At 46.1% G+C, this 26,253-nt stretch overlaps 1 protein-coding gene across 9 annotated transcripts in view; it reads right to left on the bottom strand.

Moving 5' to 3' along the window:
* LOC112242229 (ELKS/Rab6-interacting/CAST family member 1) overlaps window positions 1-26,253 on the bottom strand; it is a 238,353-nt gene that overhangs the window by 206,139 nt on the left and 5,961 nt on the right. For all 9 annotated transcript variants that reach the window (XM_042318527.1, XM_042318525.1, XM_042318526.1 and 6 more), the window contains exons 2-3: window positions 5,592-6,130; window positions 3,802-4,281 (exon numbers count right to left, since the gene is read on the bottom strand). In XM_042318527.1, the coding sequence (XP_042174461.1) occupies window positions 3,802-4,281; window positions 5,592-5,825 (714 nt within the window). In that variant the 5' untranslated portion in view covers window positions 5,826-6,130. The remainder of the gene's footprint in view (window positions 1-3,801; window positions 4,282-5,591; window positions 6,131-26,253) is intronic.

Raw genomic sequence — 26,253 nt, 5'->3', positions numbered from 1 at the left:
CCCCTCTCCAGTACTCACTCCCTCTCCCCTCTCCAGTACTCACTCCCTCTCCCCTCTCCAGTACTCCCTCTCCCCTCTCCAGTACTCCCTCTCCCCTCTCCAGTACTCCCTCTCCCGCTCCTCTGGGCAGCAGGTAGCATAGTGGTTCGAGCGTTGGGCCAGTAACCAAAAGGTTGCTGGATCGAATCCCCGAGCGAACAAGGTAAAAATCTGTAATTCAAGCCAGTTAATCCACTGTTCCCCTGAGCAAGGCAGTTAACCCACTGTTCCCCTGAGCAAGGCAGTTAACCCACTGTTCCCCTGAACAAGGCAGTTAACCCACTGTTCCCCTGAACCAGGCAGTTCACCCACTGTTCCCCTGAACCAGGCAGTTCACCCACTGTTCCACTGAACCAGGCAGTTCCCCACTGTTCCCTGAACCAGGCAGTTCACCCACTGTTCCCCTGAACCAGGCAGTTCACCCACTGTTCCCCTGAACCAGGCAGTTAAACCACTGTTCCCTGAACAAGGCAGTTAACCCACTGTTCCCTGAACAAGGCAGTTAACCCACTGTTCCCCGGGCGCTGAAGACGTGGGTGTCCATTAAGGCAGCCCCCCCACACCTCTCTGATTCAGAGGGGTGGGGTTAAATGAGGAAGAGGGGTGGGGTTAAATGAGGAAGAGGGGTTGGGTTAAATGAGGAAGACTCATTTCAGTTGAAGGCATTCAGTTGTACAACTGACTAGGTATCTTTCTCCCTCTATTCTTACAGACGGCCTGTCAATAAACACAGTTACCAGGTTCCTCATGGTTCCCCCAGAACAGCAGCCATTACAACAACAGGAGAAAACTAGTCAGATACAACTAAAGGCTTTCTCAGAAGTTCTGCTTTTTGGCATCAGGGAAGAACTGTATTTATGTATTTATTTAGCTCTTTTGCACCCCAGTATCTCGACTCGCACATTCATCTTCTGCACATCAGTGTTTAATTGCTAAATTGTAATTATTTCGCCACTATGGTCTATTTATTGCTTTACCTCCCTTATCTTACCTCACCTCATTTACACACACTGTATATAGACTTTTTCTCTATTGTGTTATTGACTGTACGTTTGTTTTACTCCATGTGGAACTCTGTGTTGTTGTTTGTGTCGGACTGCTTTGCTTTATCTTGGCCAAGTCGCAGTTGTAAATGAGAACTTGTTCTCAACTGGCCGACCTGGTTAAATAAAGGTGTTCTCAACTGGCCGACCTGGTTAAATAAAGGTGTTCTCAACTGGCCGACCTGGTTAAATAAAGGTGTTCTCAACTAGCCGACCTGGTTAAATAAAGGTGTTCTCAACTGGCCGACCTGGTTAAATAAAGGTGTTCTCAACTGCCGACCTGGTTAAATAAAGGTGTTCTCAACTGGCCTACCTGGTTAAATAAAGGTGTTCTCAACTGGCCTACCTGGTTAAATAAAGGTGTTCTCAACTAGCCTACCTGGTTAAATAAAGGTGTTCTCAACTAGCCTACCTGGTAAATAAAGGTGTTCTCAACTAGCCTACCTGGTTAAATAAAGGTGTTCTCAACTAGCCTACCTGGTTAAATAAAGGTGTTCTCAACTAGCCTACCTGGTTAAATAAAGGTGTGTTCTCAACTGGCCGACCTGGTTAAATAAAGGTGTTCTCAACTGGCCGACCTGGTTAAATAAAGGTGTTCTCAACTGGCCGACCTGGTTAAATAAAGGTGTTCTCAACTAGCCTACCTGGTTAAATAAAGGTGTTCTCAACTGGCCTACCTGGTTAAATAAAGGTGTTCTCAACTGGCCTACCTGGTTAAATAAAGGTGTTCTCAACTGGCCGACCTGGTTAAATAAAGGTGTTCTCAACTGGCCTACCTGGATAAATAAAGGTGTTCTCAACTGGCCGACCTGGTTAAATAAAGGTGTTCTCAACTGGCCGACCTGGTTAAATAAAGGTGTTCTCAACTGGCCTACCTGGTTAAATAAAGGTGTTCTCAACTGGCCTACCTGGTTAAATAAAGGTGTTCTCAACTAGCCTACCTGGATAAATAAAGGTGTTCTCAACTAGCCTACCTGGTTAAATAAAGGTGTTCTCAACTGGCCTACCTGGTTAAATAAAGGTGTTCTCAACTAGCCTACCTGGTTAAATAAAGGTGTTCTCAACTCCTACCTGGATAAATAAAGGTGTTCTCAACTAGCCTACCTGGTTAAATAAAGGTGTTCTCAACTAGCCTACCTGGTTAAATAAAGGTGTTCTCAACTGGCCGACCTGGTTAAATAAAGGTGTTCTCAACTAGCCTACCTGGATAAATAAAGGTGTTCTCAACTAGCCTACCTGGTTAAATAAAGGTGTTCTCAACTAGCCTACCTGGTTAAATAAAGGTGTTCTCAACTAGCCTACCTGGTTAAATAAAGGTGTTCTCAACTGGCCGACCTGGTTAAATAAAGGTGTTCTCAACTAGCCGACCTGGTTAAAGGGGAAATAAAATAAAACTTTGTTTTTTATATATTTTTTAAATGTGTGATTTCCAGTCCTACCTGACCTGTATCCCATCTAACCTGACATCAGATCAAATGCCCACAGCAACCGTTCGGTTTTAGAACAGGTTAGATGGGATACAGGACAGGTAGGACTGGTAATCACACCTGGTTTCTGAGCTAGATGACAGGTTAGATGGGATACAGGACAGGTAGGACTGGTAATCACACCTGGTTTCTGAGCTAGATGACAGGTTAGATGGGATACAGGACAGGTAGGACTGGTAATCACACCTGGTTTCTGAGCTAGATGACAGGTTAGATGGGATACAGGACAGGTAGGACTGGTAATCACACCTGGTTTCTGAGCTAGATGACAGAATTAGATAAAACTGATTCCATCCTTCACTACAGAATTAGATAAAAATGATTCCATCCTTCACTACAGAATTAGGATACCATCTCAAAATTGTGTTCCCAATAAGAAGTTGTGATCAAGCTTTGTGGGATCAAATCTGCCCAGACAGACCCCAGATTTATCCAACTCAGCAGACAGGCGAACCGGCTGCTCACTGACCGACGTCACACGCTCACACGCTCACACAGCCGGAGGGGAAACTTCTGAGGCGGAAGGCAGATCTCTGGCTAACTGTGAGCTAAATATGGAAGAGACAACAACAGCACTAACAGCATATACAACTCAGTCTGACCTCTTTGACCAGGGTTACAACACCATGCAAAACCACCAACAACTGACCCAATGGTTAGAACCCTTAGGTGCCCTTAGGACCAACCTCCCAACATCCCACCTGAATGACTTCACACTCCTTCCAGTCTAACTACATGTACTGCTCCTTCCAGTCTAACTACATGTACTGCTCCTTCCAGTCTAACTACATGTACTGCTCCTTCCAATCTAACTACATGTACTGCTCCTTCCAGTCTAACTACATGTACTGCTCCTTCCAGTCTAACTACATACTGCTCCTTCCAGTCTAACTACATGTACTGCTCCTTCCAGTCTTAACTACATGTACTGCTCCTTCCAGTCTAACTACATGTACTGCTCCTTCCAGTCTAACTACATGTACTGCTCCTTCCAGTCTAACTACAGTCTAACTACTGTACTGCTCCTTCCAGTCTAACTACATGTACTGCTCCTTCCAGTCTAACTACATGTACTGATCCTTCCAGTCTAACTACATGTACTGCTCCTTCCAGTCTAACTACATGTACTGCTCCTTCCAGTCTAACTACATGTACTGATCCTTCCAGTCTAACTACATGTACTGATCCTTCCAGTCTAACTACCTGTACTGCCAGTGACTCCAGGATCTTACCTGAGTCTCGTCCTGTACCACTCTGTACTGCTCCTTCCAGACAGAGATCTTGGACACCTCGTCCTTCCTCAGGGCTCTCTCCTTCTTCAGCTCGGGGCTCCAGAAGGTCTTGATGGAGTTCATGGAAGAGCTCAGCTTGCTCTCCTTCACATCCACCTCCCCCCGGAGGAGCTCGTTCTCCCTCAGCACCTCCTTCAGCTGGGTCTGGAGGTCCATGATGGTGTTGTCTCTGGTTTGGCGTAAGGAGTGAGGCACTGTGGACGCCTGCTGGAGGCTGGACTGGGACGAGGACACGTGGTCACACCCAAACACGATGCTGTCACTGGGCATGGACGAGCCTCCACCTCCCTGGCTGATGTTGGGGTTGGAGCCCATGGCGGTTGTCCGGACGCCGTAAGGGAGCTTTGCTCCGGAGCGACCCAGGGTCATGGTGCTCTTGGGCAGGCTAGGGTCGTGGTTGGGGTTGGGATAGGCCTGGGTCTAGAATAGATCGGATTACATTAGATTTACTTTATTGTCCACAAAATTAATTTAGTTAAGATCCGCATATTCAAATATACAAACAACAGAATTCACACAGGAATATAAACCATTTAAATAATTCACAGCCACATACAGGAAGTGTATTCGGTAAAAGCAAGGTGCTAGTCATGCAGGAAGTGTCTTTGGTAAAAGCAAGGTGCTAGCCATACAGGAAGTGTATTTGGTAAAAGCAAGGTGATAGCCATACAGGAAGTGTCTTTGGTAAAAGCAAGGTGCTAGTCATACAGGAAGTGTATTTGGTAAAAGCAAGGTGCTAGCCATACAGGAAGTGTATTTGGTAAAAGCAAGGTGCTAGTCATACAGGAAGTGTCTTCGGTAAAAGCAAGGTGCTAGTCATACAGGAAGTGTATTTGGTAAAAGCAAGGTGCTAGTCATACAGGAAGTGTATTTGGTAAAAGCAAGGTGCTAGTCATACAGGAAGTGTATTTGGTAAAAGCAAGGTGCTAGCCATACAGGAAGTGTCTTTGGTAAAAGCAAGGTGCTAGCCATACAGGAAGTGTCTTCGGTAAAAGCAAGGTGCTAGCCATACAGGAAGTGTCTTTGGTAAAAGCAAGGTGCTAGTCATACAGGAAGTGTCTTCGGTAAAAGCAAGGTGCTAGTCATTCAGGAAGTGTCTTTGGTAAAAGCAAGGTGCTAGTCATACAGGAAGTGTATTTGGTAAAAGCAAGGTGCTAGCCATACAGGAAGTGTATTTGGTAAAAGCAAGGTGCTAGCCATACAGGAAGTGTATTTGGTAAAAGGAAGTGTATTTGGTAAAAGCAAGGTGCTAGCCATACAGGAAGTGTATTTGGTAAAAGCAAGGTGCAAGGTGCTAGCCATACAGGAAGTGTATTTGGTAAAAGCAAGGTGCTAGCCATACAGGAAGTGTATTTGGTAAAAAGCAAGGTGCTAGCCATACAGGAAGTGTATTTGGTAAAAGCAAGGTGCTAGCCATACAGGAAGTGTATTTGGTAAAAGCAAGGTGCTAGCCATACAGGAAGTGTATTTGGTAAAAGCAAGGTGCTAGCCATACAGGAAGTGTATTTGGTAAAAGCAAGGTGCTAGCCATACAGGAAGTGTATTTGGTAAAAGCAAGGTGCTAGCCATACAGGAAGTGTATTTGGTAAAAGCAAGGTGCTAGCCATACAGGAAGTGTATTTGGTAAAAGCAAGGTGCTAGCCATACAGGAAGTGTATTTGGTAAAAGCAAGGTGCTAGCCATACAGGAAGTGTATTTGGTAAAAGCAAGGTGCTAGCCATACAGATCACCTGTTGAGAGATGACCTCGTTGTCACTGAGGTACATAGGTCCGGAGGTGGCATAGGCTGCGTTCAGAGACTGGATGTTCTCCATGGAGAGGGTCTTTCCCCCGGGGCCTCCTGTACTGTTGGTGCGACGGTGGCCGAGGCGCGGGGAGCGGGGCAGGCAGGGGGAGCGACCGGGACTCTGACTGCTGCCGTTGTTGCCCTCCATCTTGGCAACGGAGCGGGAGCTGCCGTACATGGTTAGGGGTCAGGGGTTAAGGGTCAAGGGCTGGGGGTTGAGGGGTTAAAGGTGAGATACTGAGACTAAGTGATCCTCCAAAAGATGTGGACTACAGTGTCCTGATACAGAGAGTGTTACACTATGTGGTTACTGACTGGCAGTCTGTCTCAGCTGAAGGAGAGGAATAGATTGTTCATGTTCAAAGATCCTGCATTTCCTGGATGATTGGACTATGATGATTGGACTATGATGAGTTGTAAACTTGGCGAGAAAGGTGGTTTTAACATCCATTTAGTCCCTGGGTCCTGGGATGAGGCAATGATCTGTAAGAGAGAGAAAAGACTTTAAGCTAAAAAAAAAGAGAGAATTCACCACTCCCCTGAGTCACATCACTGAGAATTCACCACTCCCCTGAGTCACATCACTGAGAATTCACCACTCCCCTGAGTCACATCACTGAGAATTCACCACTCCCCTGAGTCACATCACTGAGAATTCACCACTCCCCTGAGTCACATCACTGAGAATTCACCACTCCCCACATCACTGAGTCACATCACATCACTGAGAATTCACCACTCCCCTGAGTCACATCACTGAGAATTCACCACTCCCCTGAGTCACATCACTGAGAATTCACCACTCCCCACATCACTGAGTTCACATCACTGAGAATTCACCACTCCCCTGAGTCACATCACTGAGAATTCACCACTCCCCTGAGTCACATCACTGAGAATTCACCACTCCCCTGAGTCACATCACTGAGAATTCACCACTCCCCTGAGTCACATCACTGAGAATTCACTGAGAATTCACCACTCCCCTGAGTCACATCACTGAGAATTCACCACTCCCCTGAGTCACATCACTGAGAATTCACCACTCCCCTGAGTCACATCACTGAGAATTCACCACTCCCCTGAGTCACATCACTGAGAATTCACATCACACATCACTGAGAATTCACATCACATGAGAATTCACCACTCGCCTGAGTCACATCACTGAGAATTCCCCACTCCCCTGAGTCACATCACTGAGAATTCACCACTTGCCTGAGTCATATCACTGAGAATTCACCACTCCCCTGAGTCACATCACTGAGAATTCACATCAATGAGAATTCACCACTCCCCTGAGTTACATCACTGAGAATTCACCACTCCCCTGAGTCACATCACTGAGAATTCACCACTCCCCTGAGTCCGTTCACTGAGAATTCACCACTCCCCTGAGTCTCATCACTGAGAATTCACCACTCCCCTGAGTCACATCACTGAGAATTCACCACTCCCCTGAGTTACATCACTGAGAATTCACCACTCCCCTGAGTCACATCACTGAGAATTCCCCACTCCCCTGAGTCACATCACTGAGAATTCACCACTTGCCTGAGTCATATCACTGAGAATTCACCACTCCCCTGAGTCACATCACTGAGAATTCACATCAATGAGAATTCACCACTCCCCTGAGTTACATCACTGAGAATTCACCACTCCCCTGAGTCACATCACTGAGAATTCACCACTCCCCTGAGTCACATCACTGAGAATTCACCACTCCCCTGAGTCCATCACTGAGAATTCACCACTCCCCTGAGTCTCATCACTGAGAATTCACCACTCCCCTGAGTCACATCACTGAGAATTCACCACTCCCCTGAGTTACATCACTGAGAATTCACCACTGAGAATTCACCACTCCCTGAGTCACATCACTGAGAATTCACCACTCCCCTGAGTCACATCACTGAGAATTCACCACTCCCCTGAGTTTCATCACTGAGAATTCACCACTCCCCTGAGTTTCATCACTGAGAATTCACCACTCCCCTGAGTCACATCACTGAGAATTCACCACTCCCCTGAGTCACATCACTGAGAATTCACCACTCCCCTGAGTTTCATCACTGAGAATTCCCCACTCCCCTGAGTCACATCACTGAGAATTCACCACTCCCCTGAGTCACATCACTGAGAATTCACATCACTGAGAATTCACCACTCGCCTGAGTCACATCACTGAGAATTCCCCACTCCCCTGAGTCACATCACTGAGAATTCACCACTTGCCTGAGTCATATCACTGAGAATTCACCACTCCCCTGAGTCACATCACTGAGAATTCACATCAATGAGAATTCACCACTCCCCTGAGTTACATCACTGAGAATTCACCACTCCCCTGAGTCACATCACTGAGAATTCACCACTCCCCTGAGTCCGTTCACTGAGAATTCACCACTCCCCTGAGTCTCATCACTGAGAATTCACCACTCCCCTGAGTCACATCACTGAGAATTCACCACTCCCCTGAGTTACATCACTGAGAATTCACCACTCCCCTGAGTCACATCACTGAGAATTCACCACTCCCCTGAGTCACATCACTGAGAATTCACCACTCCCCTGAGTCACATCACTGAGAATTCACCACTCCCCTGAGTCACATCACTGAGAATTCACAGTGACATGGCAGCATGCCATAATGTAATGAGTCCCATACAGTATGCAGCTCCTTTTGTAATGTTGTGTGTTTGAAATGCTGTGTACAGTAGACAATACAGAGAAAAGCCATGGAAGTTTCCATTTATAGCTCACAGGTATACAGAGGACACAGGCTGTAGTAAAGACACTACACACAGGATAGAGGACACGGGCTGTAGTAAAGACACTACACACAGGATAGAGGACACAGGCTGTAGTAAAGACACTACACACAGGATAGAGGACACAGGCTGTAGTAAAGACACTACACACAGGATAGAGGACACAGGCTGTAGTAAAGACACTACACACAGGATAGAGGACACAGGCTGTAGTAAAGACACTACACACAGGATAGAGGACACAGGCTGTAGTAAAGACACTACACACAGGACAGAGGACACAGGCTGTAGTAAAGACACTACACACAGGACAGAGGACACAGGCTGTAGTAAAGACACTACACACAGGACAGAGGACACAGGCTGTAGTAAAGACACTACACACAGGATAGAGGACACAGGCTGTAGTAAAGACACTACACACAGGACAGAGGACACAGGCTGTAGTAAAGACACTACACACAGGATAGAGGACACAGGCTGTAGTAAAGACACTACACACAGGACAGAGGACACAGGCTGTAGTAAAGACACTACACACAGGATAGAGGACACAGGCTGTAGTAAAGACACTACACACAGGATAGAGGACACAGGCTGTAGTAAAGACACTACACACAGGATAGAGGACACAGGCTGTAGTAAAGACACTACACACAGGATAGAGGACACAGGCTGTAGTAAAGACACTACACACAGGACAGAGGACACAGGCTGTAGTAAAGACACTACACAGGACAGAGGACACAGGCTGTAGTAAAGACACTACACACAGGACAGAGGACACAGGCTGTAGTAAAGACACTACACACAGGATAGAGGACACAGGCTGTAGTAAAGACACTACACACAGGACAGAGGACACAGGCTGGAGTAAAGACACTACACACAGGATAGAGGACACAGGCTGTAGTAAAGACACTACACACAGGATAGAGGACACAGGCTGTAGTAAAGACACTACACACAGGACAGAGGACACAGGCTGTAGTAAAGACACTACACACAGGATAGAGGACACAGGCTGTAGTAAAGACACTACACACAGGATAGAGGACACGGGCTGTAGTAAAGACACTACACACAGGATAGAGGACACAGGCTGTAGTAAAGACACTACACACAGGACAGAGGACACAGGCTGTATGTAGTGAAGAGAGAGAGGACAGTGGATGGAAATAATGGCCTAATGAACAGCTCTGGCTGCCTCCTCCCCTCTCCTCTCCAGACTCCTGGCCAGGGCCAGGTTGTATCTGGGTCACTCACATGCCATACTGTATTTACTCTAGCTGCCTGCCTGTCTGGATGACTCCCCGCCAGCAGAGGAGTCTCTCTCTCTCTCTTTCCTACTCTTCCTCTCCCTCCCTTCCTCTCCCTCCCTTCCTCTCTCTCTTCTAGTAAGCCATCCACATTCTCCCTCTGCAATAATCACCTCTCTGTGGTTTCCATAATAAATTGTGTTCCCGACAGGGCCACACTGCCCTTTCTGACTGAAGCAACACGCCTCCCATTCCACACACACACACACACACACCAGCACGCAGGCTCTCTCTCTCCGTCTCTCTTTCCGTCACCGCCCAATAACAATCTGGAAAACACACTCAATACCATATGCCTCCACAAGCCATTGGAAAATCCAATACTCAATACAGTCTTTCTTCATCAGTGGATATAGACTAGCTCCCTCAAACTCAACTCTGGACCTCCAAGCCAGTTCCACTGCATGTTGTCCCCTCTAATCAGGGACTGGTTTAGACCTGGGACACCAGGTGGGTGATTCCCCTCTAATCAGGGACTGGTTTAGACCTGGGACACCAGGTTCCCCTCTAATCAGGGACTGGTTTAGACCTGGGACACCAGGTGGATGATTCCCCTCTAATCAGGGACTGGTTTAGACCTGGGACACCAGGTGGGTGATTCCCCTCTCTTTCCGTAATCAGGGACTGGTTTAGACCTGGGACACCAGGTTCCCTCTAATCAGGGACTGGTTTAGACCTGGGACACCAGGTGGGTGATTCCCCTCTAATCAGGGACTGGTTTAGACCTGGGACACCAGGTTCCCCTCTAATCAGGGACTGGTTTAGACCTGGGACACCAGGTGGATGATTCCCCTCTAATCAGGGACTGGTTTAGACCTGGGACACCAGGTGGATGATTCCCCTCTAATCAGGGACTGGTTTAGACCTGGGACACCAGGTGGATGATTCCCCTCTAATCAGGGACTGGTTTAGACCTGGGACACCAGGTGGATGATTCCCCTCTAATCAGGGACTGGTTTAGACCTGGGACACCAGGTGGGTGATTCCCCTCTAATCAGTGACTGGTTTAGACCTGGGACACCAGGTGGATGATTCCCCTCTAATCAGGGACTGGTTTAGACCTGGGACACCAGGTGGATGATATAAATGATCCGGTAGAACAGAAAACCAGCAGGCTCCGGACCTCGTAGAGGAAGAGTTGAATACCCCTGGATTAGCTAATCAATAAGCATCAGGGAATAACAACTATGGATCCATCTATCCTGGCTGGGGTCCAAAGGGTCGGAAACTTTACGCTAAATTTCCATGGGAAGTTAAGCCCTGGAATTTGGGGAATTTTGCTTAAATTCAACAAAAAAAGTTCATTTATAACAGTGAAGCTGGGATACACATAAGGCAATTCTAGGTCTTGTGGCATATTTTGGTTAAACTATCCCAAATTCAATGGAATTGCAACCCTGCATGCACAGTGCACTATTCCAACACATGTACAGCTGATTCTCAAGATCTTGCACACTAATGAGATGCTATTGAGCCCAGACTACTACACTGTCTGAGCCAAGGACTACATGCTTTCGGGTAAGTTTTGATTACAATACTTGGCGGGGTGAATATATTTTATACGACATATTTGATTTTTTGTTAACTAGTAAATAGTAGCCTACTGCAAAGTGTGTTTAAATCATTTCTAACCTGTTAACAATTTCTGCTAGTTAGTTTTTGCTACCATGTGGGTTTAATCTTGCTTGAGCCTGCTGACTGAGGAGTTTTAATTCACCTGTTTCCATACGTTTCATTTTAAAACATTTATCTGACAAAGGAGTTGTTTAACTGCTTAACCTCTCTAGGGTAGGGGGCAGCATTCGGAATTTTGGATGAAAGCATAGCCGAATTAAACGGCCTGCTACTCGGGCCCTGAAGATATGATATGCATTTAACTGGTAGATTTGGATAGAAAACACTCTAAAGTTTCCAAAACTGTTAAAATAGTGTATGAGAGTATAACAGAACTGATTTGGCAGGCGAAAACCTGTGAAAAATCTATTCAGGAAGTAGTTTTTTTTTCTTTTTTCGTTTTCTATTCAATGCCATTACAGTATCCATTGACTTAGGACTCAATTTGCAGTTCCTATGCCTTCACTAGATGTCAACAGTCTTTAGAAATTGTTTCAGGCTTGTATTCTTATAAATGAGGGAGTAAGACCAGTCTGAGAGCTTTTTCATGCGCAATCCCGAGAGAGTGCATTTCTTGTTTACCTTTTATATTGACGACGTTATTGTCCGGTTGAAATATTATAGATCATTTAGGCTAAAAACAACCTGAGGATTGAATACAAACATCGTTTGACATGTTTCTATGAACTTTACGGATACAACTTGGATATTTTGTCTGCCTGTTTTGACTGCGTTTGAGACTGTGGATTACTGAAGAAAACGCGCGAATAAAACTGAGGTTTTTGGATATAAAGAGACTATTTATCGAAAAAATGGAACATTTATTGAGTAAATGAATGTCTTCTGATTGCCACCATATGAAGATCATCAAAGGTAATGGATTAATTTTATCTCTATTTCTTGTAACGCTTCTGCTTGGCTGGTTCCTGTTTGTAATAATTTGTCAACTGGGCAATTCCACGGGCACTATCTGATATGTGGAGACATTTCCCTGTAGCTAATGTAGAAGGAAAAGCTGTGTACATTTGCAAATACTGTGCCAAATCATATGGCCAAGTGCATAAAGTTCCCTCAGTCCTCACAACAAGCAACTTCTGACAAAAGTCACTTTACTGCTATTCAAGGTGAAAATGATGAATCAGACACCTTATCGATAGCAACAGCTCATGGTCCTCCTGGAATCAGAAGGTTTTTGACTCAATGGAGGAACATAGTCAGAGAAATGCTGATGAATGTCTTGCTCGAGCTGTGTATGGAACTGGTTCACCTCTGATGCTCACAGGCAGTGAGTATTGGAAGAGATTTCTGAATGTTCTTCACCCAGCATACACCCCTCCAACCAGACATGCTTTATCTACTCATTTGCTGGATACAGAGTTGAACAGAGTTCAAGTGAAGGTCAAGCAAATCATAGAGAAAGCAGACTGTATTGCAATCATCTCTGATTGGTGGTCAAATGTTCGTGGGCAAGGAATAATTAACTACATAATTTCCCCCCCTCAACCAGTATTCTACAAGAGCACAGACACAAGGGACAAAAGACACACCAGACTCTATATTGCAGATGAGCTGAAGGCAGTCATCAATGACCTTGGACCACAGAAGGTATTTGCACTGGTGACAGACAATGCTGCGAACATGAAGGCTGCTTGGTCTAAAGTGGAGGAGTCCTACCCTCACATCACACCCATTGGCTGTGCTGCTCATGCATTGAATCTGCTCTTCAAGAACATCATGGCTCTGAAAACAATGGATACTCTACAAGAGAGCCAAGGAAATGGTTAGGTATGTGAAGGCTCATCAGCAATCTACCTCACCAAGCAAAGTGAGAAGAATAAGACAACCACATTGAAGCTGGCCAGCAACACCCATTGGGGTGGTGTTGTCATCATGTTTGACAGTCTCCTGGAGGGGAAGAAGTCTCTCCAAGAAATGGCCATATCACAGTCTGCCGATATGGACAGTCCCCATCAAGAGGATCCTCCTGGATGATGTATTTTGGGAGAGAGTGGTAAGCAGCCTGAAACTCCAGAAATCTACAGCAGTAGCCATTGTACGGATTGACGGAGACAATGCCATCCTGTCTGATGTTCAGACTCTGCTTGCAGAGGTAAGAGAATAAATCCATACTGCCCTGCCCACTTCACTGTTGCTCCAAGCAGAGGAAACTGCAGTTCTGAAATACATCAAAAAGCGTGAAGACTTCTGGCTGAAGCCCAAACACGCTGCAGCGTACATGTTGGACCCCAAGTATGCTGGTAAGATCATCCTGTTGGGTGCAGAGATCAACAAGGCCTATGGTGTCATCAATACCGTGTCTCAACACCTTGGCCTGGATGAGGGCAAGGTTCTTGGCAGTCTGGTGAAGTACACTTCCAAGCAAGGGCTTGGGGATGGAGATGCAATATGGCAGTCGTGCCAACATATCTCATCAGCCACCTGGTGGAAGGGACTTTGTGGATCTGAGGCTCTTTTCCCTGTTGCCTCCATCATCCTCCAAATCCCACCAACATCATCCACCTCAGAGCACAAGTGGTCCTTGTATGGGAACACACACACACACACACACACACACACACCAAAGCACGCAACAGGCTGACCAATACAAGGTTTGAAAAATGTGTGGCCATCCGGGCAAATATGAGGCTTTTTGAGCCTGACAACGAGCCATCCTCTACAAGGTTGGAATGTGACAGTGAAGATGAGGCCTCAGAGTCTGATGTTTAAGAGGTGGACATTGAGGAGGTCCAGGGAGAAGACATGGAAGCCTGAGAGGAAGACAACCAAAGCTTTAGTTTCTAGACTATAATTTTACAGATTTATGTTGAAAACATTTTTGGGAGATGTGATGGATCATTGGGGATCATTCAATATTCCCTTTCTTTGGTTGTTCAGTGAAATCATCCCATGTGATTGGAAGGATTGAATCATTTGATTTATGTCTACGTATGATGAGGTAAAAGGTTTATGTTTCTGTCTCCATATGATATGGTAAATATATCCAATACAAAAAACATCTACATTTAATTGGTATTAATATTAATTTGCATATATTCCCGTTAATTCCCATATATTTCCGTTAATTACCATATATTCAAGTTAATTACCATGGAACGTTAATTAACACCTCTGAATATTCACAAAAATGTGCAACTCTAATCCAGGCCATATCCACAATAACAACTAATGTCCCATCTATCCAGGCCATATCCACAATAACAGCTAATGTCCCATCTACCCAGGCCATATCCACAATAACAACTAATGTCCCATCTATCCAGGCCATATCCACAATAACACCTAATGTCCCATGTACCCAGGCCAAATCCACAATAACAACTAATGTCCCATGTACCCAGGCCATATCCACAATAACAACTAATGTCCCATCTACCCAGGCCATATCCACAATAACAACTAATGTCCCATCTATCCAGGCCATATCCACAATAACAACTAATGTCCCATCTACCCAGGCCATATCCACAATAACAACTAATGTCCCATCTATCCAGGCCATATCCACAATAACAACTAATGTCCCATCTACCCAGGCCATATCCACAATGTCCCATCTACCCAGGCCATATCCAACAACTAATGTCCCATCTACCCAGGCCATATCCACAATAACAACTAATGTCCCATGTACCCAGGCCATATCCACAATAACAACTAATGTCCCATGTACCCAGGCCATATCCAGGCCATATCCACACAACAACAACTAATGTCCCATCTACCCAGGCCATATCCACAATAACAACTAATGTCCCATCTATCCAGGCCATATCCACAATAACAACTAATGTCCCATCTACCCAGGCCATATCCACAATAACACCTAATGTCCCATCTACCCAGGCCATATCCACAATAACAACTAATGTCCCATGTACCCAGGCCATATCCACAATAACAACTAATGTCCCATCTACCCAGGCCATATCCACAATAACACCTAATGTCCCATCTATCCAGGCCATATCCACAATAACACCTAATGTCCCATCTATCCAGGCCATATCCAGTGGTATTGGTGGATAAAGCCTAGGCTTGGACTGCCAGACATCACACTGTATTGTCACTATAGGACACTGACTAAAAGAAGAGGTTAGATACAGGGTAAAACCCATGGACCTATGCCACACTATCAGTATAGTATACAGTTGCAGAAGATCCTTGTCGTCCATACTGAACTACAAGGGGAAATAGCCACTGATTGTTGTAGCTGTCCAATATCTAGTATCAGTCAGTTACTATACTATAGTTGTCAGTCATATTCTTGAATCCATGACGCCCTGGTGTAGTCACTCAAACATCAGGTTTGTTAGGGGAGTCAGTGAGGACCGGAGTAATGACTAACAGAGGACAGACTCCATGTGTTGACTACTACAGTAATGACTAACAGGAGGACAGACTCCATGTGTTGACTACTACAGTAATGACTAACAGGAGGACAGACTCCATGTGTTGACTACTACAGTAATGACTAACAGGAGGACAGACTCCATGTGTTGACTACTACAGTAATGACTAACAGGAGGACAGACTCCATGTGTTGACTACTACAGTAATGACTAACAGGAGGACAGACTGTGTTGACCATAATGACTAACAGGAGGACAGACTCCATGACTACTACAGTAATGACTAACAGGAGGACAGACTCCATGTGTTGACTACTACAGTAATGACTAACAGGAGGACAGACTCCATGTGTTGACTACTACAGTAATGACTAACAGGAGGACAGACTCCATGTGTTGACTACTACAGTAATGACTAACAGGAGGACAGACTCCATGTGTTGACTACTACAGTAATGACTAACAGGAGGACAGACTCCATGTGTTGACTGCTACAGTAATGACTAACAGGAGGACAGACTCCATGTGTTGAATCTATGTGTGTCCATGACTACTACAGTAATGACTAACAGGAGGACAGACTCCATGTGTTGACTCAGTAATGACTAACAGTAATGTAATGACTCCAGGAGGACAGACTCCATGTGTTGACTCTGCTCCAGTAATGACTAACAGGACAGACTCCATGTGTTGACTACTACAGTAATGACTAACAGGAGGACAGACTCCATGTGTTGACTGACAGTAATGACTAACAGGAGGACAGACACCATGTCTCACTGTGGTGTGTTTGACTGTGGTTAGACTAAGAGGAAGACTAATGACAGACACCATGTGTTGACTACTACAGTAATGTGTTCTAACAGGAGGAGGACAGACACCATGTGTTGACTACTAATGACTAGTAGATGACTAACAGTAATGACTAACAGGACAGACACCTACTATGTAATGTGACTGCTACAAGTAGAGATGACTAACAGGAGGACAGAAACCATGTGTTGACTACTACAGTAATGACTAACAGGAGGACAGACACCATGTGTTGACTACTACAGTAATGACTAACAGAGGACAGACTCTTGAGATGTGACTAACAGAGGACAGACACCAGACAGACAGACAGACTAACAGGAGGACAGACACCATGTGTTGACTACTACAGTAATGACTAACAGAGGACAGACAGTGTTGACTGCTACAGTAATGACTAAGAGGAGGACAGACACCATGTGTTGACTACTACAGTAATGACTAACAGAGGACAGACTCCATGTGTTGACAGCTTTCTCTGTGTCCATTGGAGGACAGACAGACACCATGTGTTGACACACAGTGTTCTCAGCAATGACTCCAGACTCCATGTGTTGACTCCCTCCCTCCCTCCCTGCATCCAGTAATGACTCCCTCCCTCTACAGTAATCCAGACACCATGACATCTACCTGACTAACCAGACATACAGACAGACCCTCCCCAGACCCTCTGCATCCCTCCCCCTCCCTCCCTCTGCATCCCTCCCTCCCTCCAGACAGAGAGACTGCATCCCTCCCTCCCTCCCTCAGACAGCATCCCTCTCCCTCCCTCTGCATCCCTCCCTCCCTCTACATCCCTAACTCAAATGAAGTGTAAATTGTGTAGGTGGATGATCTGCTTAAGGGACTGTCATCTCTGCCTCTCTGACAACACAACAACATCTCATTCTGTGGTGTGTTTGACCTTGTGGTTAGTTTGATGCTAATCATCTTCACAGAGTCACAGCGAAGCAGAATAACACCACTATAATACGGTTAAACCATTGGAGGACTTTGCTACTGTGTTCTCACAAAGCCAGACGCAGTATTGTCACGTTCACCCTGCAGCCTGTCAAGGCTACTGTGGTTCTAGTCAGACGGAGTGAGGATGATCATTGTAGAAGACACTCTCTTCTACATAACAGTAAATAGCTGGTCTGCAACAAGGCAGAGAAGAAAAGAGGGAAAGGGTGAGAAACATAGAGAGGAAGAGAAAAGAGACTTGAGAGAGAGGGACAGACAGACAGAGAGACTTGAGAGAGAGAGACAGACAGACAGAGAGACTTGAGAGAGAGAGACAGACAGAAAGACAGACTTGAGAGAGAGGGACAGACAGACAGAGAGACTTGAGAGAGAGAGACAGACAGACAGAGAGAGACAGACAGAAACAGAGACAGACAGACAGACAGACAGACAGACAGAGACAGACAGACAGACAGACAGACAGACAGACAGACAGAGACAGACAGACAGACAGACAGACAGACAGACAGACAGACAGACAGACACAGACAGACAGACAGACAGACAGACACAGACAGACAGACAGACAGACAGACAGACTTGAGAGATTCTAGACAGACAGACAGACAGACAGACTGAGAAACTTGAGAGAGACATCAGACAGACAGATATCCCAGAAGAGAGACTTGAGAGAGAAGACAGATGGAGCAGAGAGGTTACTTGAGAGAGAAGACAAAGAGAAACAGACTTGAGAGAGACAGAAACAGAGAAAGAGACAGACTTGAGAGAGAGACAGACAGAAAGAGAGACTTGAGAGAGAGGACAGACAGACAGAGAGACTTGAGAGAGGACAGACAGACAGACAGACAGACAGACAGACAGACAGACAGACTTGAGAGAGACAGAAACATAGAAAGAGAGACTTGAGAGAGAAGGACAGACAGACAGAGAGACTTGAGAGAGAAGACAGACAGAAAGAGAGACTTGAGAGAGAGAGACAGACAGACAGAGAGACTTGAGAGAGAAAGACAGACAGACAGAGAGACTTGAGAGAGAAAGACAGACAGACAGAGAGACTTGAGAGAGAAAGACAGACAGACAGAGAGACTTGAGAGAGAGGGACAGACAGACAGACAGACAGAGAGAGGACAGAGAGAGGACAGACAGACAGACAGAGAGAGACTTGAGAGAGAGGGACAGACAGACAGAGAGACTTGAGAGAGAGGGACAGACAGACAGAGAGACTTGAGAGAGAGAGACAGACAGACAGACAGACAGAGAGACTTGAGAGAGAAGGACAGACAGACAGAGAGACTTGAGAGAGAAGGACAGACAGACAGAGAGACTTGAGAGAGAGGGACAGAGAGACTTGAGAGAGAGACAGACAGAAAGAGAGACTTGAGAGAGAAGGACAGACAGACAGAGAGACTTGAGAAGGACAGACAGACAGAGAGAGACAGACAGACAGACAGACAGACAGACAGACAGACAGACAGACAGAGAGACAGACAGACAGAGACAGACAGACAGAGAGACAGAGAGAGAGACAGACAGACAGACAGAGAGACTTGAGAGAGAAGGACAGACAGACAGAGAGACTTGAGAGACAGACAGACAGACAGACAGACAGAGAGACTTGAGAATAGAGGGGACAGACAGACAGACAGAATAGAAGGACAGACAGAGAGTACTTGAGAGAGCCCTGACAGACAGACAGACAGACAGACAGACATAAGACAACCTCTAGAGAGACTTGAGAGAGAAGGACAGACAGACAGACAGAGAGAACATGAGAAGGACCCTCAGACAGACAGACAGACAGATAACAGTCTGACACCTCCTCCACCCTCAGAACATGATAACAGACAGGTAACAGATAACAGTCTGACTCCTCCTCCAGAGGTAACATGATAACAGACAGACTCCTCCTCCACAGGTAACATGATAACAGTCTGGCACCCTCAGGCAGAACAGACAGGTAACATGACAGACAGACAGTCTGATCCTCCTCCATTAGGAATAGAAGGCACCTCATTCAGCAGGATCAAAGATAACCACTGAGGGTAACAGTATCAACCTGACAGTCTAGAATCTCTATATAACCACTAGAATATCAACCTCTGACAGTCTAGAATCTCCAGGGCATAACCACTAGAGGGTATATCATTCTGACAGTCTAGAATCTCTATATAACCACACACAGTCTAGAATCTCTATATAACTACTAGAGGGTATATCAACCTTCTGACAGTCTAGAATCTCTATATAACTACTAGAAAGTATATCAACCTTCTGACAGTCTAGAATCTCTATATAACTACTAGAACACACACACACACACACACACGTATATCAACCTTCTGACAGTCTAGAATCTCTATATAACTACTAGAGGGTATATCAACCTTCTGACAGTCTAGAATCTCTATATAACTACTAGAGGGTATATCAACCTTCTGACAGTCTAGAATCTCTATATAACTACTAGAGGGTATATCAACCTTCTGACAGTCTAGAATCTCTATATAACTACTAGAGGGTATATCAACCTTCTGACAGTCTAGAATCTCTTTATAACCACTAGAGGGTATATCAACCTTCTGACAGTCTAGAATCTCTATATAACCACTAGAGGGTATATCAACCTTCTGACAGTCTAGAATGTCTTTATAACCACTAGAGGGTATATCAACCTTCTCCAGCTGAATGAAATGTTACCACAATTAGTGTAACACCAATAAGTGATAAATACCAAATACAGTAGCCATGGTTCCCAAATACAGTAGCCATGGTTCCCACCCAGGTGGTGAAGGTAGGAAACATCACCACCACTCCGCTGATCCTCAACACTGGGGCCCCACAAGGGTGCGTGCTCAGCCCCCTCCTGCATTCCCTGTTCACCCATGACTGGCCAAGCACGCCTCCAACTCAATCATCAAGTTTGTAGATGACAACAGTAGTAGGCTTGATTACCAATGATAACGAGACTGCCTATAGGGAGGAGGTGAGGGCTCTGGGAGTGTGGTGCCTGGAAAACAACCTCACTCAACAAAGGAAATGATCGTGGATTTCAGGAAACAGCAGAGGGGGCACCACCCTATCTACATCTGTCGGGACCGCAGTGGAGAAGAATGAAAGCTTCAAGTTCCTTGGCGTACACAACACTGACAAACTGAAATGACCCACCCACACAGACAGTGTGGTGAGGAAGGCGCAACAGGGCCTCTTCAACCTCAGGAGGCTAAAGAATATTTGGCTTACAGTGGTGATACAGTAACCACTGAAGAGGTAGGAAGACAGAGGTCTCTCTCTCTCAACGATGTGCAAATGGATAAAGTACAACAGGTCACAAATCTTGCTGCTGTGATGTCACACTGTGGTATTTCACCCAGTAGATATGGGAGTTTATCAACATTGGATTTGTTTTCAAATTCTTTGTGGATCTGTGTAATCTGAGGGAAATATGTGTCTCTAATATGGTCCTATATTGGGCAGGAGGTTATGAAGTGCAGCTCAGTTTCCACCTCATTTTGTGGGCAGTGAGCACATAGCCTGTCTTCTCTTGAGAGCCAGGTCTGCCTACAGCGGCCTTTCTCAATAGCAAGGCTATGTTCACTGAGTCTGTATTTAGTAAAATATTTCCTTAAGTTTGGGCCAGTCCCAGTGGTCAGGTATTCTGCCACTGTGTACTCTTTGTTTAGGGACACATAGCTTTCTAGTTTGCTCTGTTTTCCAATGTGTCATATAATTCTCTTTTTATTTTCTCATGATGTGGTTAGGTCTAATTGTGTTGCTGTCCTGGGGCTCTAAGGGGCTCTGTTTGTGTTGTGCTTCTCTCTCTGTCCCTCTTCATATCTCTCTCTCTCTGCCTCTCTCTCTGCCTCTCTCTCTCTCTGCCTCTCTCTCTGCCTCTCTCTCTGCCGCCCTCTCTCTCTCCCTCCCTCCCTCTCTCTCTCCCTCCCTCCCTCCCCCTCCCTCCCTCTCTCCCCCCCCTCCCTCTCCCTCCCCCCTCCCTCCCTCTCTCTCTCTCTCTCCCTCCTCTCTCCCTCCCTCTCTCTCTCCCTCCCTCTCGGGCTCCAATCGGAAGTCCAGACCTGGAAACACACCGGAGACACAGACTGCAGAGAACACACACACACACACGGAACATACACACAACACACACACGGAACATACACACAACACACACACGGAACACACACACACACATACAGAACACAAACAGAACACAAACATACAGAACAAACACACACACAGAGAACACATACAGAACACACACACACAGTCACAGATGGCAACACAGACATAAACATGTCTGCCAAGTCAGGCCTCTGTTTACCATCCTATCCTCCACCTCTACCCAGACCCAGCTACCATCCTATCCTCCACCCAGGCCCAGTAACCATCCTATCCTCCACCCAGACCCAGTAACCATCCTATCCTCCACCTCTACCCAGACCCAGTAACCATCCTATCCTCCACCTCTACCCAGACCCAGTAACCATCCTATCCTCCACCTCTACCCAGACCCAGTAACCATCCTATCCTCCACCTCCCCAGACCCAGCTACCATCCTATCCTCCACCCAGGCCCAGTAACCAGACCCAGCTACCATCCTATCCTATCCTCCACCTCTACCCAGACCCAGTAACCAGACCCAGCTACCATCCTATCCTCCACCTCTACCCAGACCCAGTAACACCAAACCCAGCTACCTTCCTATCCTCCACCTCTACCCAGACCCAGTAACCAGACCCAGCTACCATCCTATCCTCCACCTCTACCCAGACCCAGTAACCAGACCCAGCTACCATCCTATCCTCCACCTCAACCCAGAACCAGTAACACCAGACCCAGCTACCATCCTATCCTCCACCTCTACCCAGGCCCAGTAACACCAGACCCAGCTACAGGGAAACACAAGCTGGCCTCTCCATGCCTGTGTCACTATGACTGGGGGGGAACTGAACCAGAGCAGTCCCACAGACCAGCAGTCTGGTGGAAGACACCCCTAGGTACACATCTAGGATACGCTTTAACCTTCCCTGATCCTTGCATAGACATTAAAACCAGTAGATAGTGACAGCGCTGACGTCATCCATGTGTTCCTATGGAAATCTCCAGATGGCGCATGAAGCCGGAAGTATTTGAATTTGAATGGGACTGAATGGCTGAGGATCAGAGCTGAAGGCTGGAGTGCTCTGGCCACCTCTGCTAATGTCACAACCAGTCAGACACACACACACACGGCCACACACACACACGGCCACATAAACACACACGCAAGGCCACATAAACACACATGTGCAAACACAAACACTTAACTGTCCATCTGTTCTCTCCCCCCACAGGCCACCAAACACACACCTGGATACAGCAGGCCAGGACCCTGCCTCCAGGCAACCATTACACACACACACACACACAAAGATCAAATCCAATTGAATCAAAATCTTATTTATTTTCCCTTGTGTACTTTAACCATTTGTACATTGTTACAACACTGTATATATATAATATGACATTTGTCATGTCTTTATTGTTTTGAAACTTCTGTATGTGTAATGTCTACTGTTAATTTTTATTGTTTATTTCACTCTATATATTATCTACCTCACTTGCTTTGGCAATGTTAACACATGTTTCCCATGCCAATAAAGCCCCTTGAATTGAACAAGAGAGAGAGAGAGACGAGTGAGGGAGGGAGAGACAGATGAGTGAGAGAGACAGACAGATGAGTGAGAGAGACAGACAGATGAGTGAGAGAGAGACAGATGAGTGAGAGAGAGAGACAGATGAGTGAGAGAGAGAGACAGATGAGTGAGAGAGAGAGAGAGACAGATGAGTGAGAGAGAGACAGATGAGTGAGAGAGAGACAGATGAGTGAGAGAGAGACAGATGAGTGAGAGAGAGACAGATGAGTGAGAGACAGATGAGTGAGAGAGAGAGAGAGACAGATGAGTGAGAGAGAGAGAGACAGATGAGAGAGAGAGAGAGAGACAGATGAGTGAGAGAGACAGACAGACAGACAGAGACAGACAGACAGACAGACAGACAGACAGACAGACACAGACAGACAGAGACAGACAGAGACAGAGAGACAGACAGACAGACAGAGACAGACAGACAGACAGACAGACAGACAGACAGACAGACAGACAGACAGACAGACAGACAGACAGACAGACAGACAGAGAGACAGAGAGACAGAGACAGAGTGAGAGAGAGAGAGAGAGAGACAGAGACAGACAGACAGACAGACAGACAGACAGACAGACAGACAGACAGACAGACAGACAGACAGACAGACAGACAGACAGACAGACAGACAGACAGACAGACAGACAGACAGACAGACAGACAGACAGACAGACAGACAGACAGACAGACAGACAGACAGACAGACAGACAGACAGAGAGAGAGACAGACGAGTGAGAGAGACAGACAGACAGAGAGACAGAGACAGACAGACAGACAGACAGACAGACAGACAGACAGACAGACAGACAGACAGACAGACAGACAGACAGACAGACAGACAGACAGACAGACAGACAGACAGATGAGAGAGAGACAGAGACAGACAGACAGACAGACAGACAGAGAGACAGACAGACAGACAGACAGACAGACAGACAGAGACAGACAGACAGACAGATGCGTGAGAGAGATACAGACAGACAGACAGACGAGTGAGAGAGAGAGAGAGAGTGAGAGAGAGACAGATGAGTGAGAGAGAGAGAGACAGACAGATGAGTGAGAGAGAGACAGAGAGTGACAGAGGGAAACAGCTTGTAAGGCAAATTGAACAGAACCACTGAAGCAAGTAAGATCCAAGTGTTTTCCAAATATGTCCTTATTGGCTCACGAACTCATGAGCTGCAACAAGAGACCAACCAAACGTCTCCTAATCCAGGTGGTGTGACTGTCATGTACATGTGTCACTGTTCCCATGGCGATGTGTGCAACAGGCCTCAGCATATCACTAAGTCCGTGGCCCAAATGGCACTACTTCCCAGGTCAAAAGTAGTGCACTAAATATGGAGTGGCCCAAATGGCACTACATCCCAGGTCAAAAGTAGTGCACTAAATATGGAGTGACCCAAATGGCACTACATCCCAGGTCAAAAGTAGTGCACTAAATATGGAGTGACCCAAATGGCACTACATCCCAGGTCAAAAGTAGTGCACTAAATATGGAATAGGGTGCCATTTGGCACTCCGTTTTAAGATTAAAATCAATGGATCTCCGAAGAACAGAAACAGATTATAAAGCAAGTTGGAGGAAAACTGGGGACACCTAATTAAGATGTAGCCAGGGCAAACCACATACAAAATGTCAGGGTGATGTCGGCTCTAGATAAAGCTCAGGGATAGAATTAGACTGAATTAAACTGAATTAAACTGAATTAAACTGAATTAAACATTCATTCACGTGGGTTCTATTCAACTCATGAGATATGAAAAGTTTAAAGACAACATCGATATTTGTTGATAATGTTGAAAAACAACAGAGAAGGCTTGTGTATCTCAAAGCATAGAATTCAAGATGAATATTGCTCTCCAAACAGTTACAAATAACTCTGATATACAGTGGTGTTTGATTTAACACAGAGCCTTCAGAAAGCATTCAACACCCTTGACTTGACATGTTGTGCCACAGATCTACACACAATACCCCATAATTCCCGGGTGGCGCAGTGGTTAAGGGCGCTGTACTGCAGCGCCAGCTGTGCCACCAGAGACTCTGGGTTCGCTCCGGGTTAGGGAGGGCTTGGCCGGTAGGGATGTCCTTGTCTCATCGCGCACCAGCGACTCCTGTGGCGGGCCGGGCGCAGTGCGCGCGAACCAAGGTTGCCAGGTGCACGGTGTTTCCTCCGACACATTGGTGCGGCTGGCTTCCGGGTTGGATGGGCGCTGTGTTAAGAACCAGTGCGGCTTGGTTGGGTTGTGTATGGAGGACGCATGACTTTCAACCTTCGTCTCTCCCGAGCCCGTACAGGAGCAGCGATGAGACAAGGATACTGGAGTGATGGAGGTAGATATGTATAGGGGGAGGAGACAGGGATACTGGAAAAAGCCAAACCTTGACCCAGAAAATATAAAAAACTATCGGCCTAGATCTTCCATTCCTCTCAAAAATTTTAGAGAAGGCTGTTGCTCAGCAACTCACTGCCTTCCTGAAGACAAACAATGGAAATGCTTCAGTCTGGTTTTAGACCCCATCATAGTACTGAGACGGCACTTGTGAAGGTGGTAAATGTTTTAATGGCATCGGGGGCTCTGCATCTGTCCTCGTGCTCCTAGACCTTAGTGCCGATACCATGGAGATCACCACATTCTTTTGGAGAGATTGAAACCCAAATTGGCCTACACGGACAAGTTCTGGCCTGGTTTAGATCTTATCTGGGAAAGATATCAGTTTGTCTCTGTGAATGGTTTGTCCTCTGACAAATCAACTGTAAATTTCGGTGTTCCTCAAGGTTCCGATTTAGGACCACTATTGTTCTCACTATATATTTTACCTCTTGGGGATGTTATTCGAAAACATAATGTAAACTTTCACTGCTATGCGGATGACACACAGCTGTACATTTCAATGAAACATACTGCCCTCGAGTGATGGAGGTGGAGATATGTATAGGGCTTGTTCTAGGTCCCAGAAACAAAGGGATACTGGTTGTAGTGATGGAGGTAGATGATGTATCAGAGGTAAGGTGACAGGGATACTGGATGATGGAGGTTGGTTGTACGTAACATTGCAAAAATCAGG

Source organism: Oncorhynchus tshawytscha, unplaced genomic scaffold (assembly GCF_018296145.1).
Source record: "Oncorhynchus tshawytscha isolate Ot180627B unplaced genomic scaffold, Otsh_v2.0 Un_contig_1952_pilon_pilon, whole genome shotgun sequence".
NCBI lineage: Eukaryota > Metazoa > Chordata > Actinopteri > Salmoniformes > Salmonidae > Oncorhynchus > Oncorhynchus tshawytscha.
Note: the sequence above shows the minus strand (reverse complement) of the source record. Positions and strands in the feature narration are given on the sequence as shown.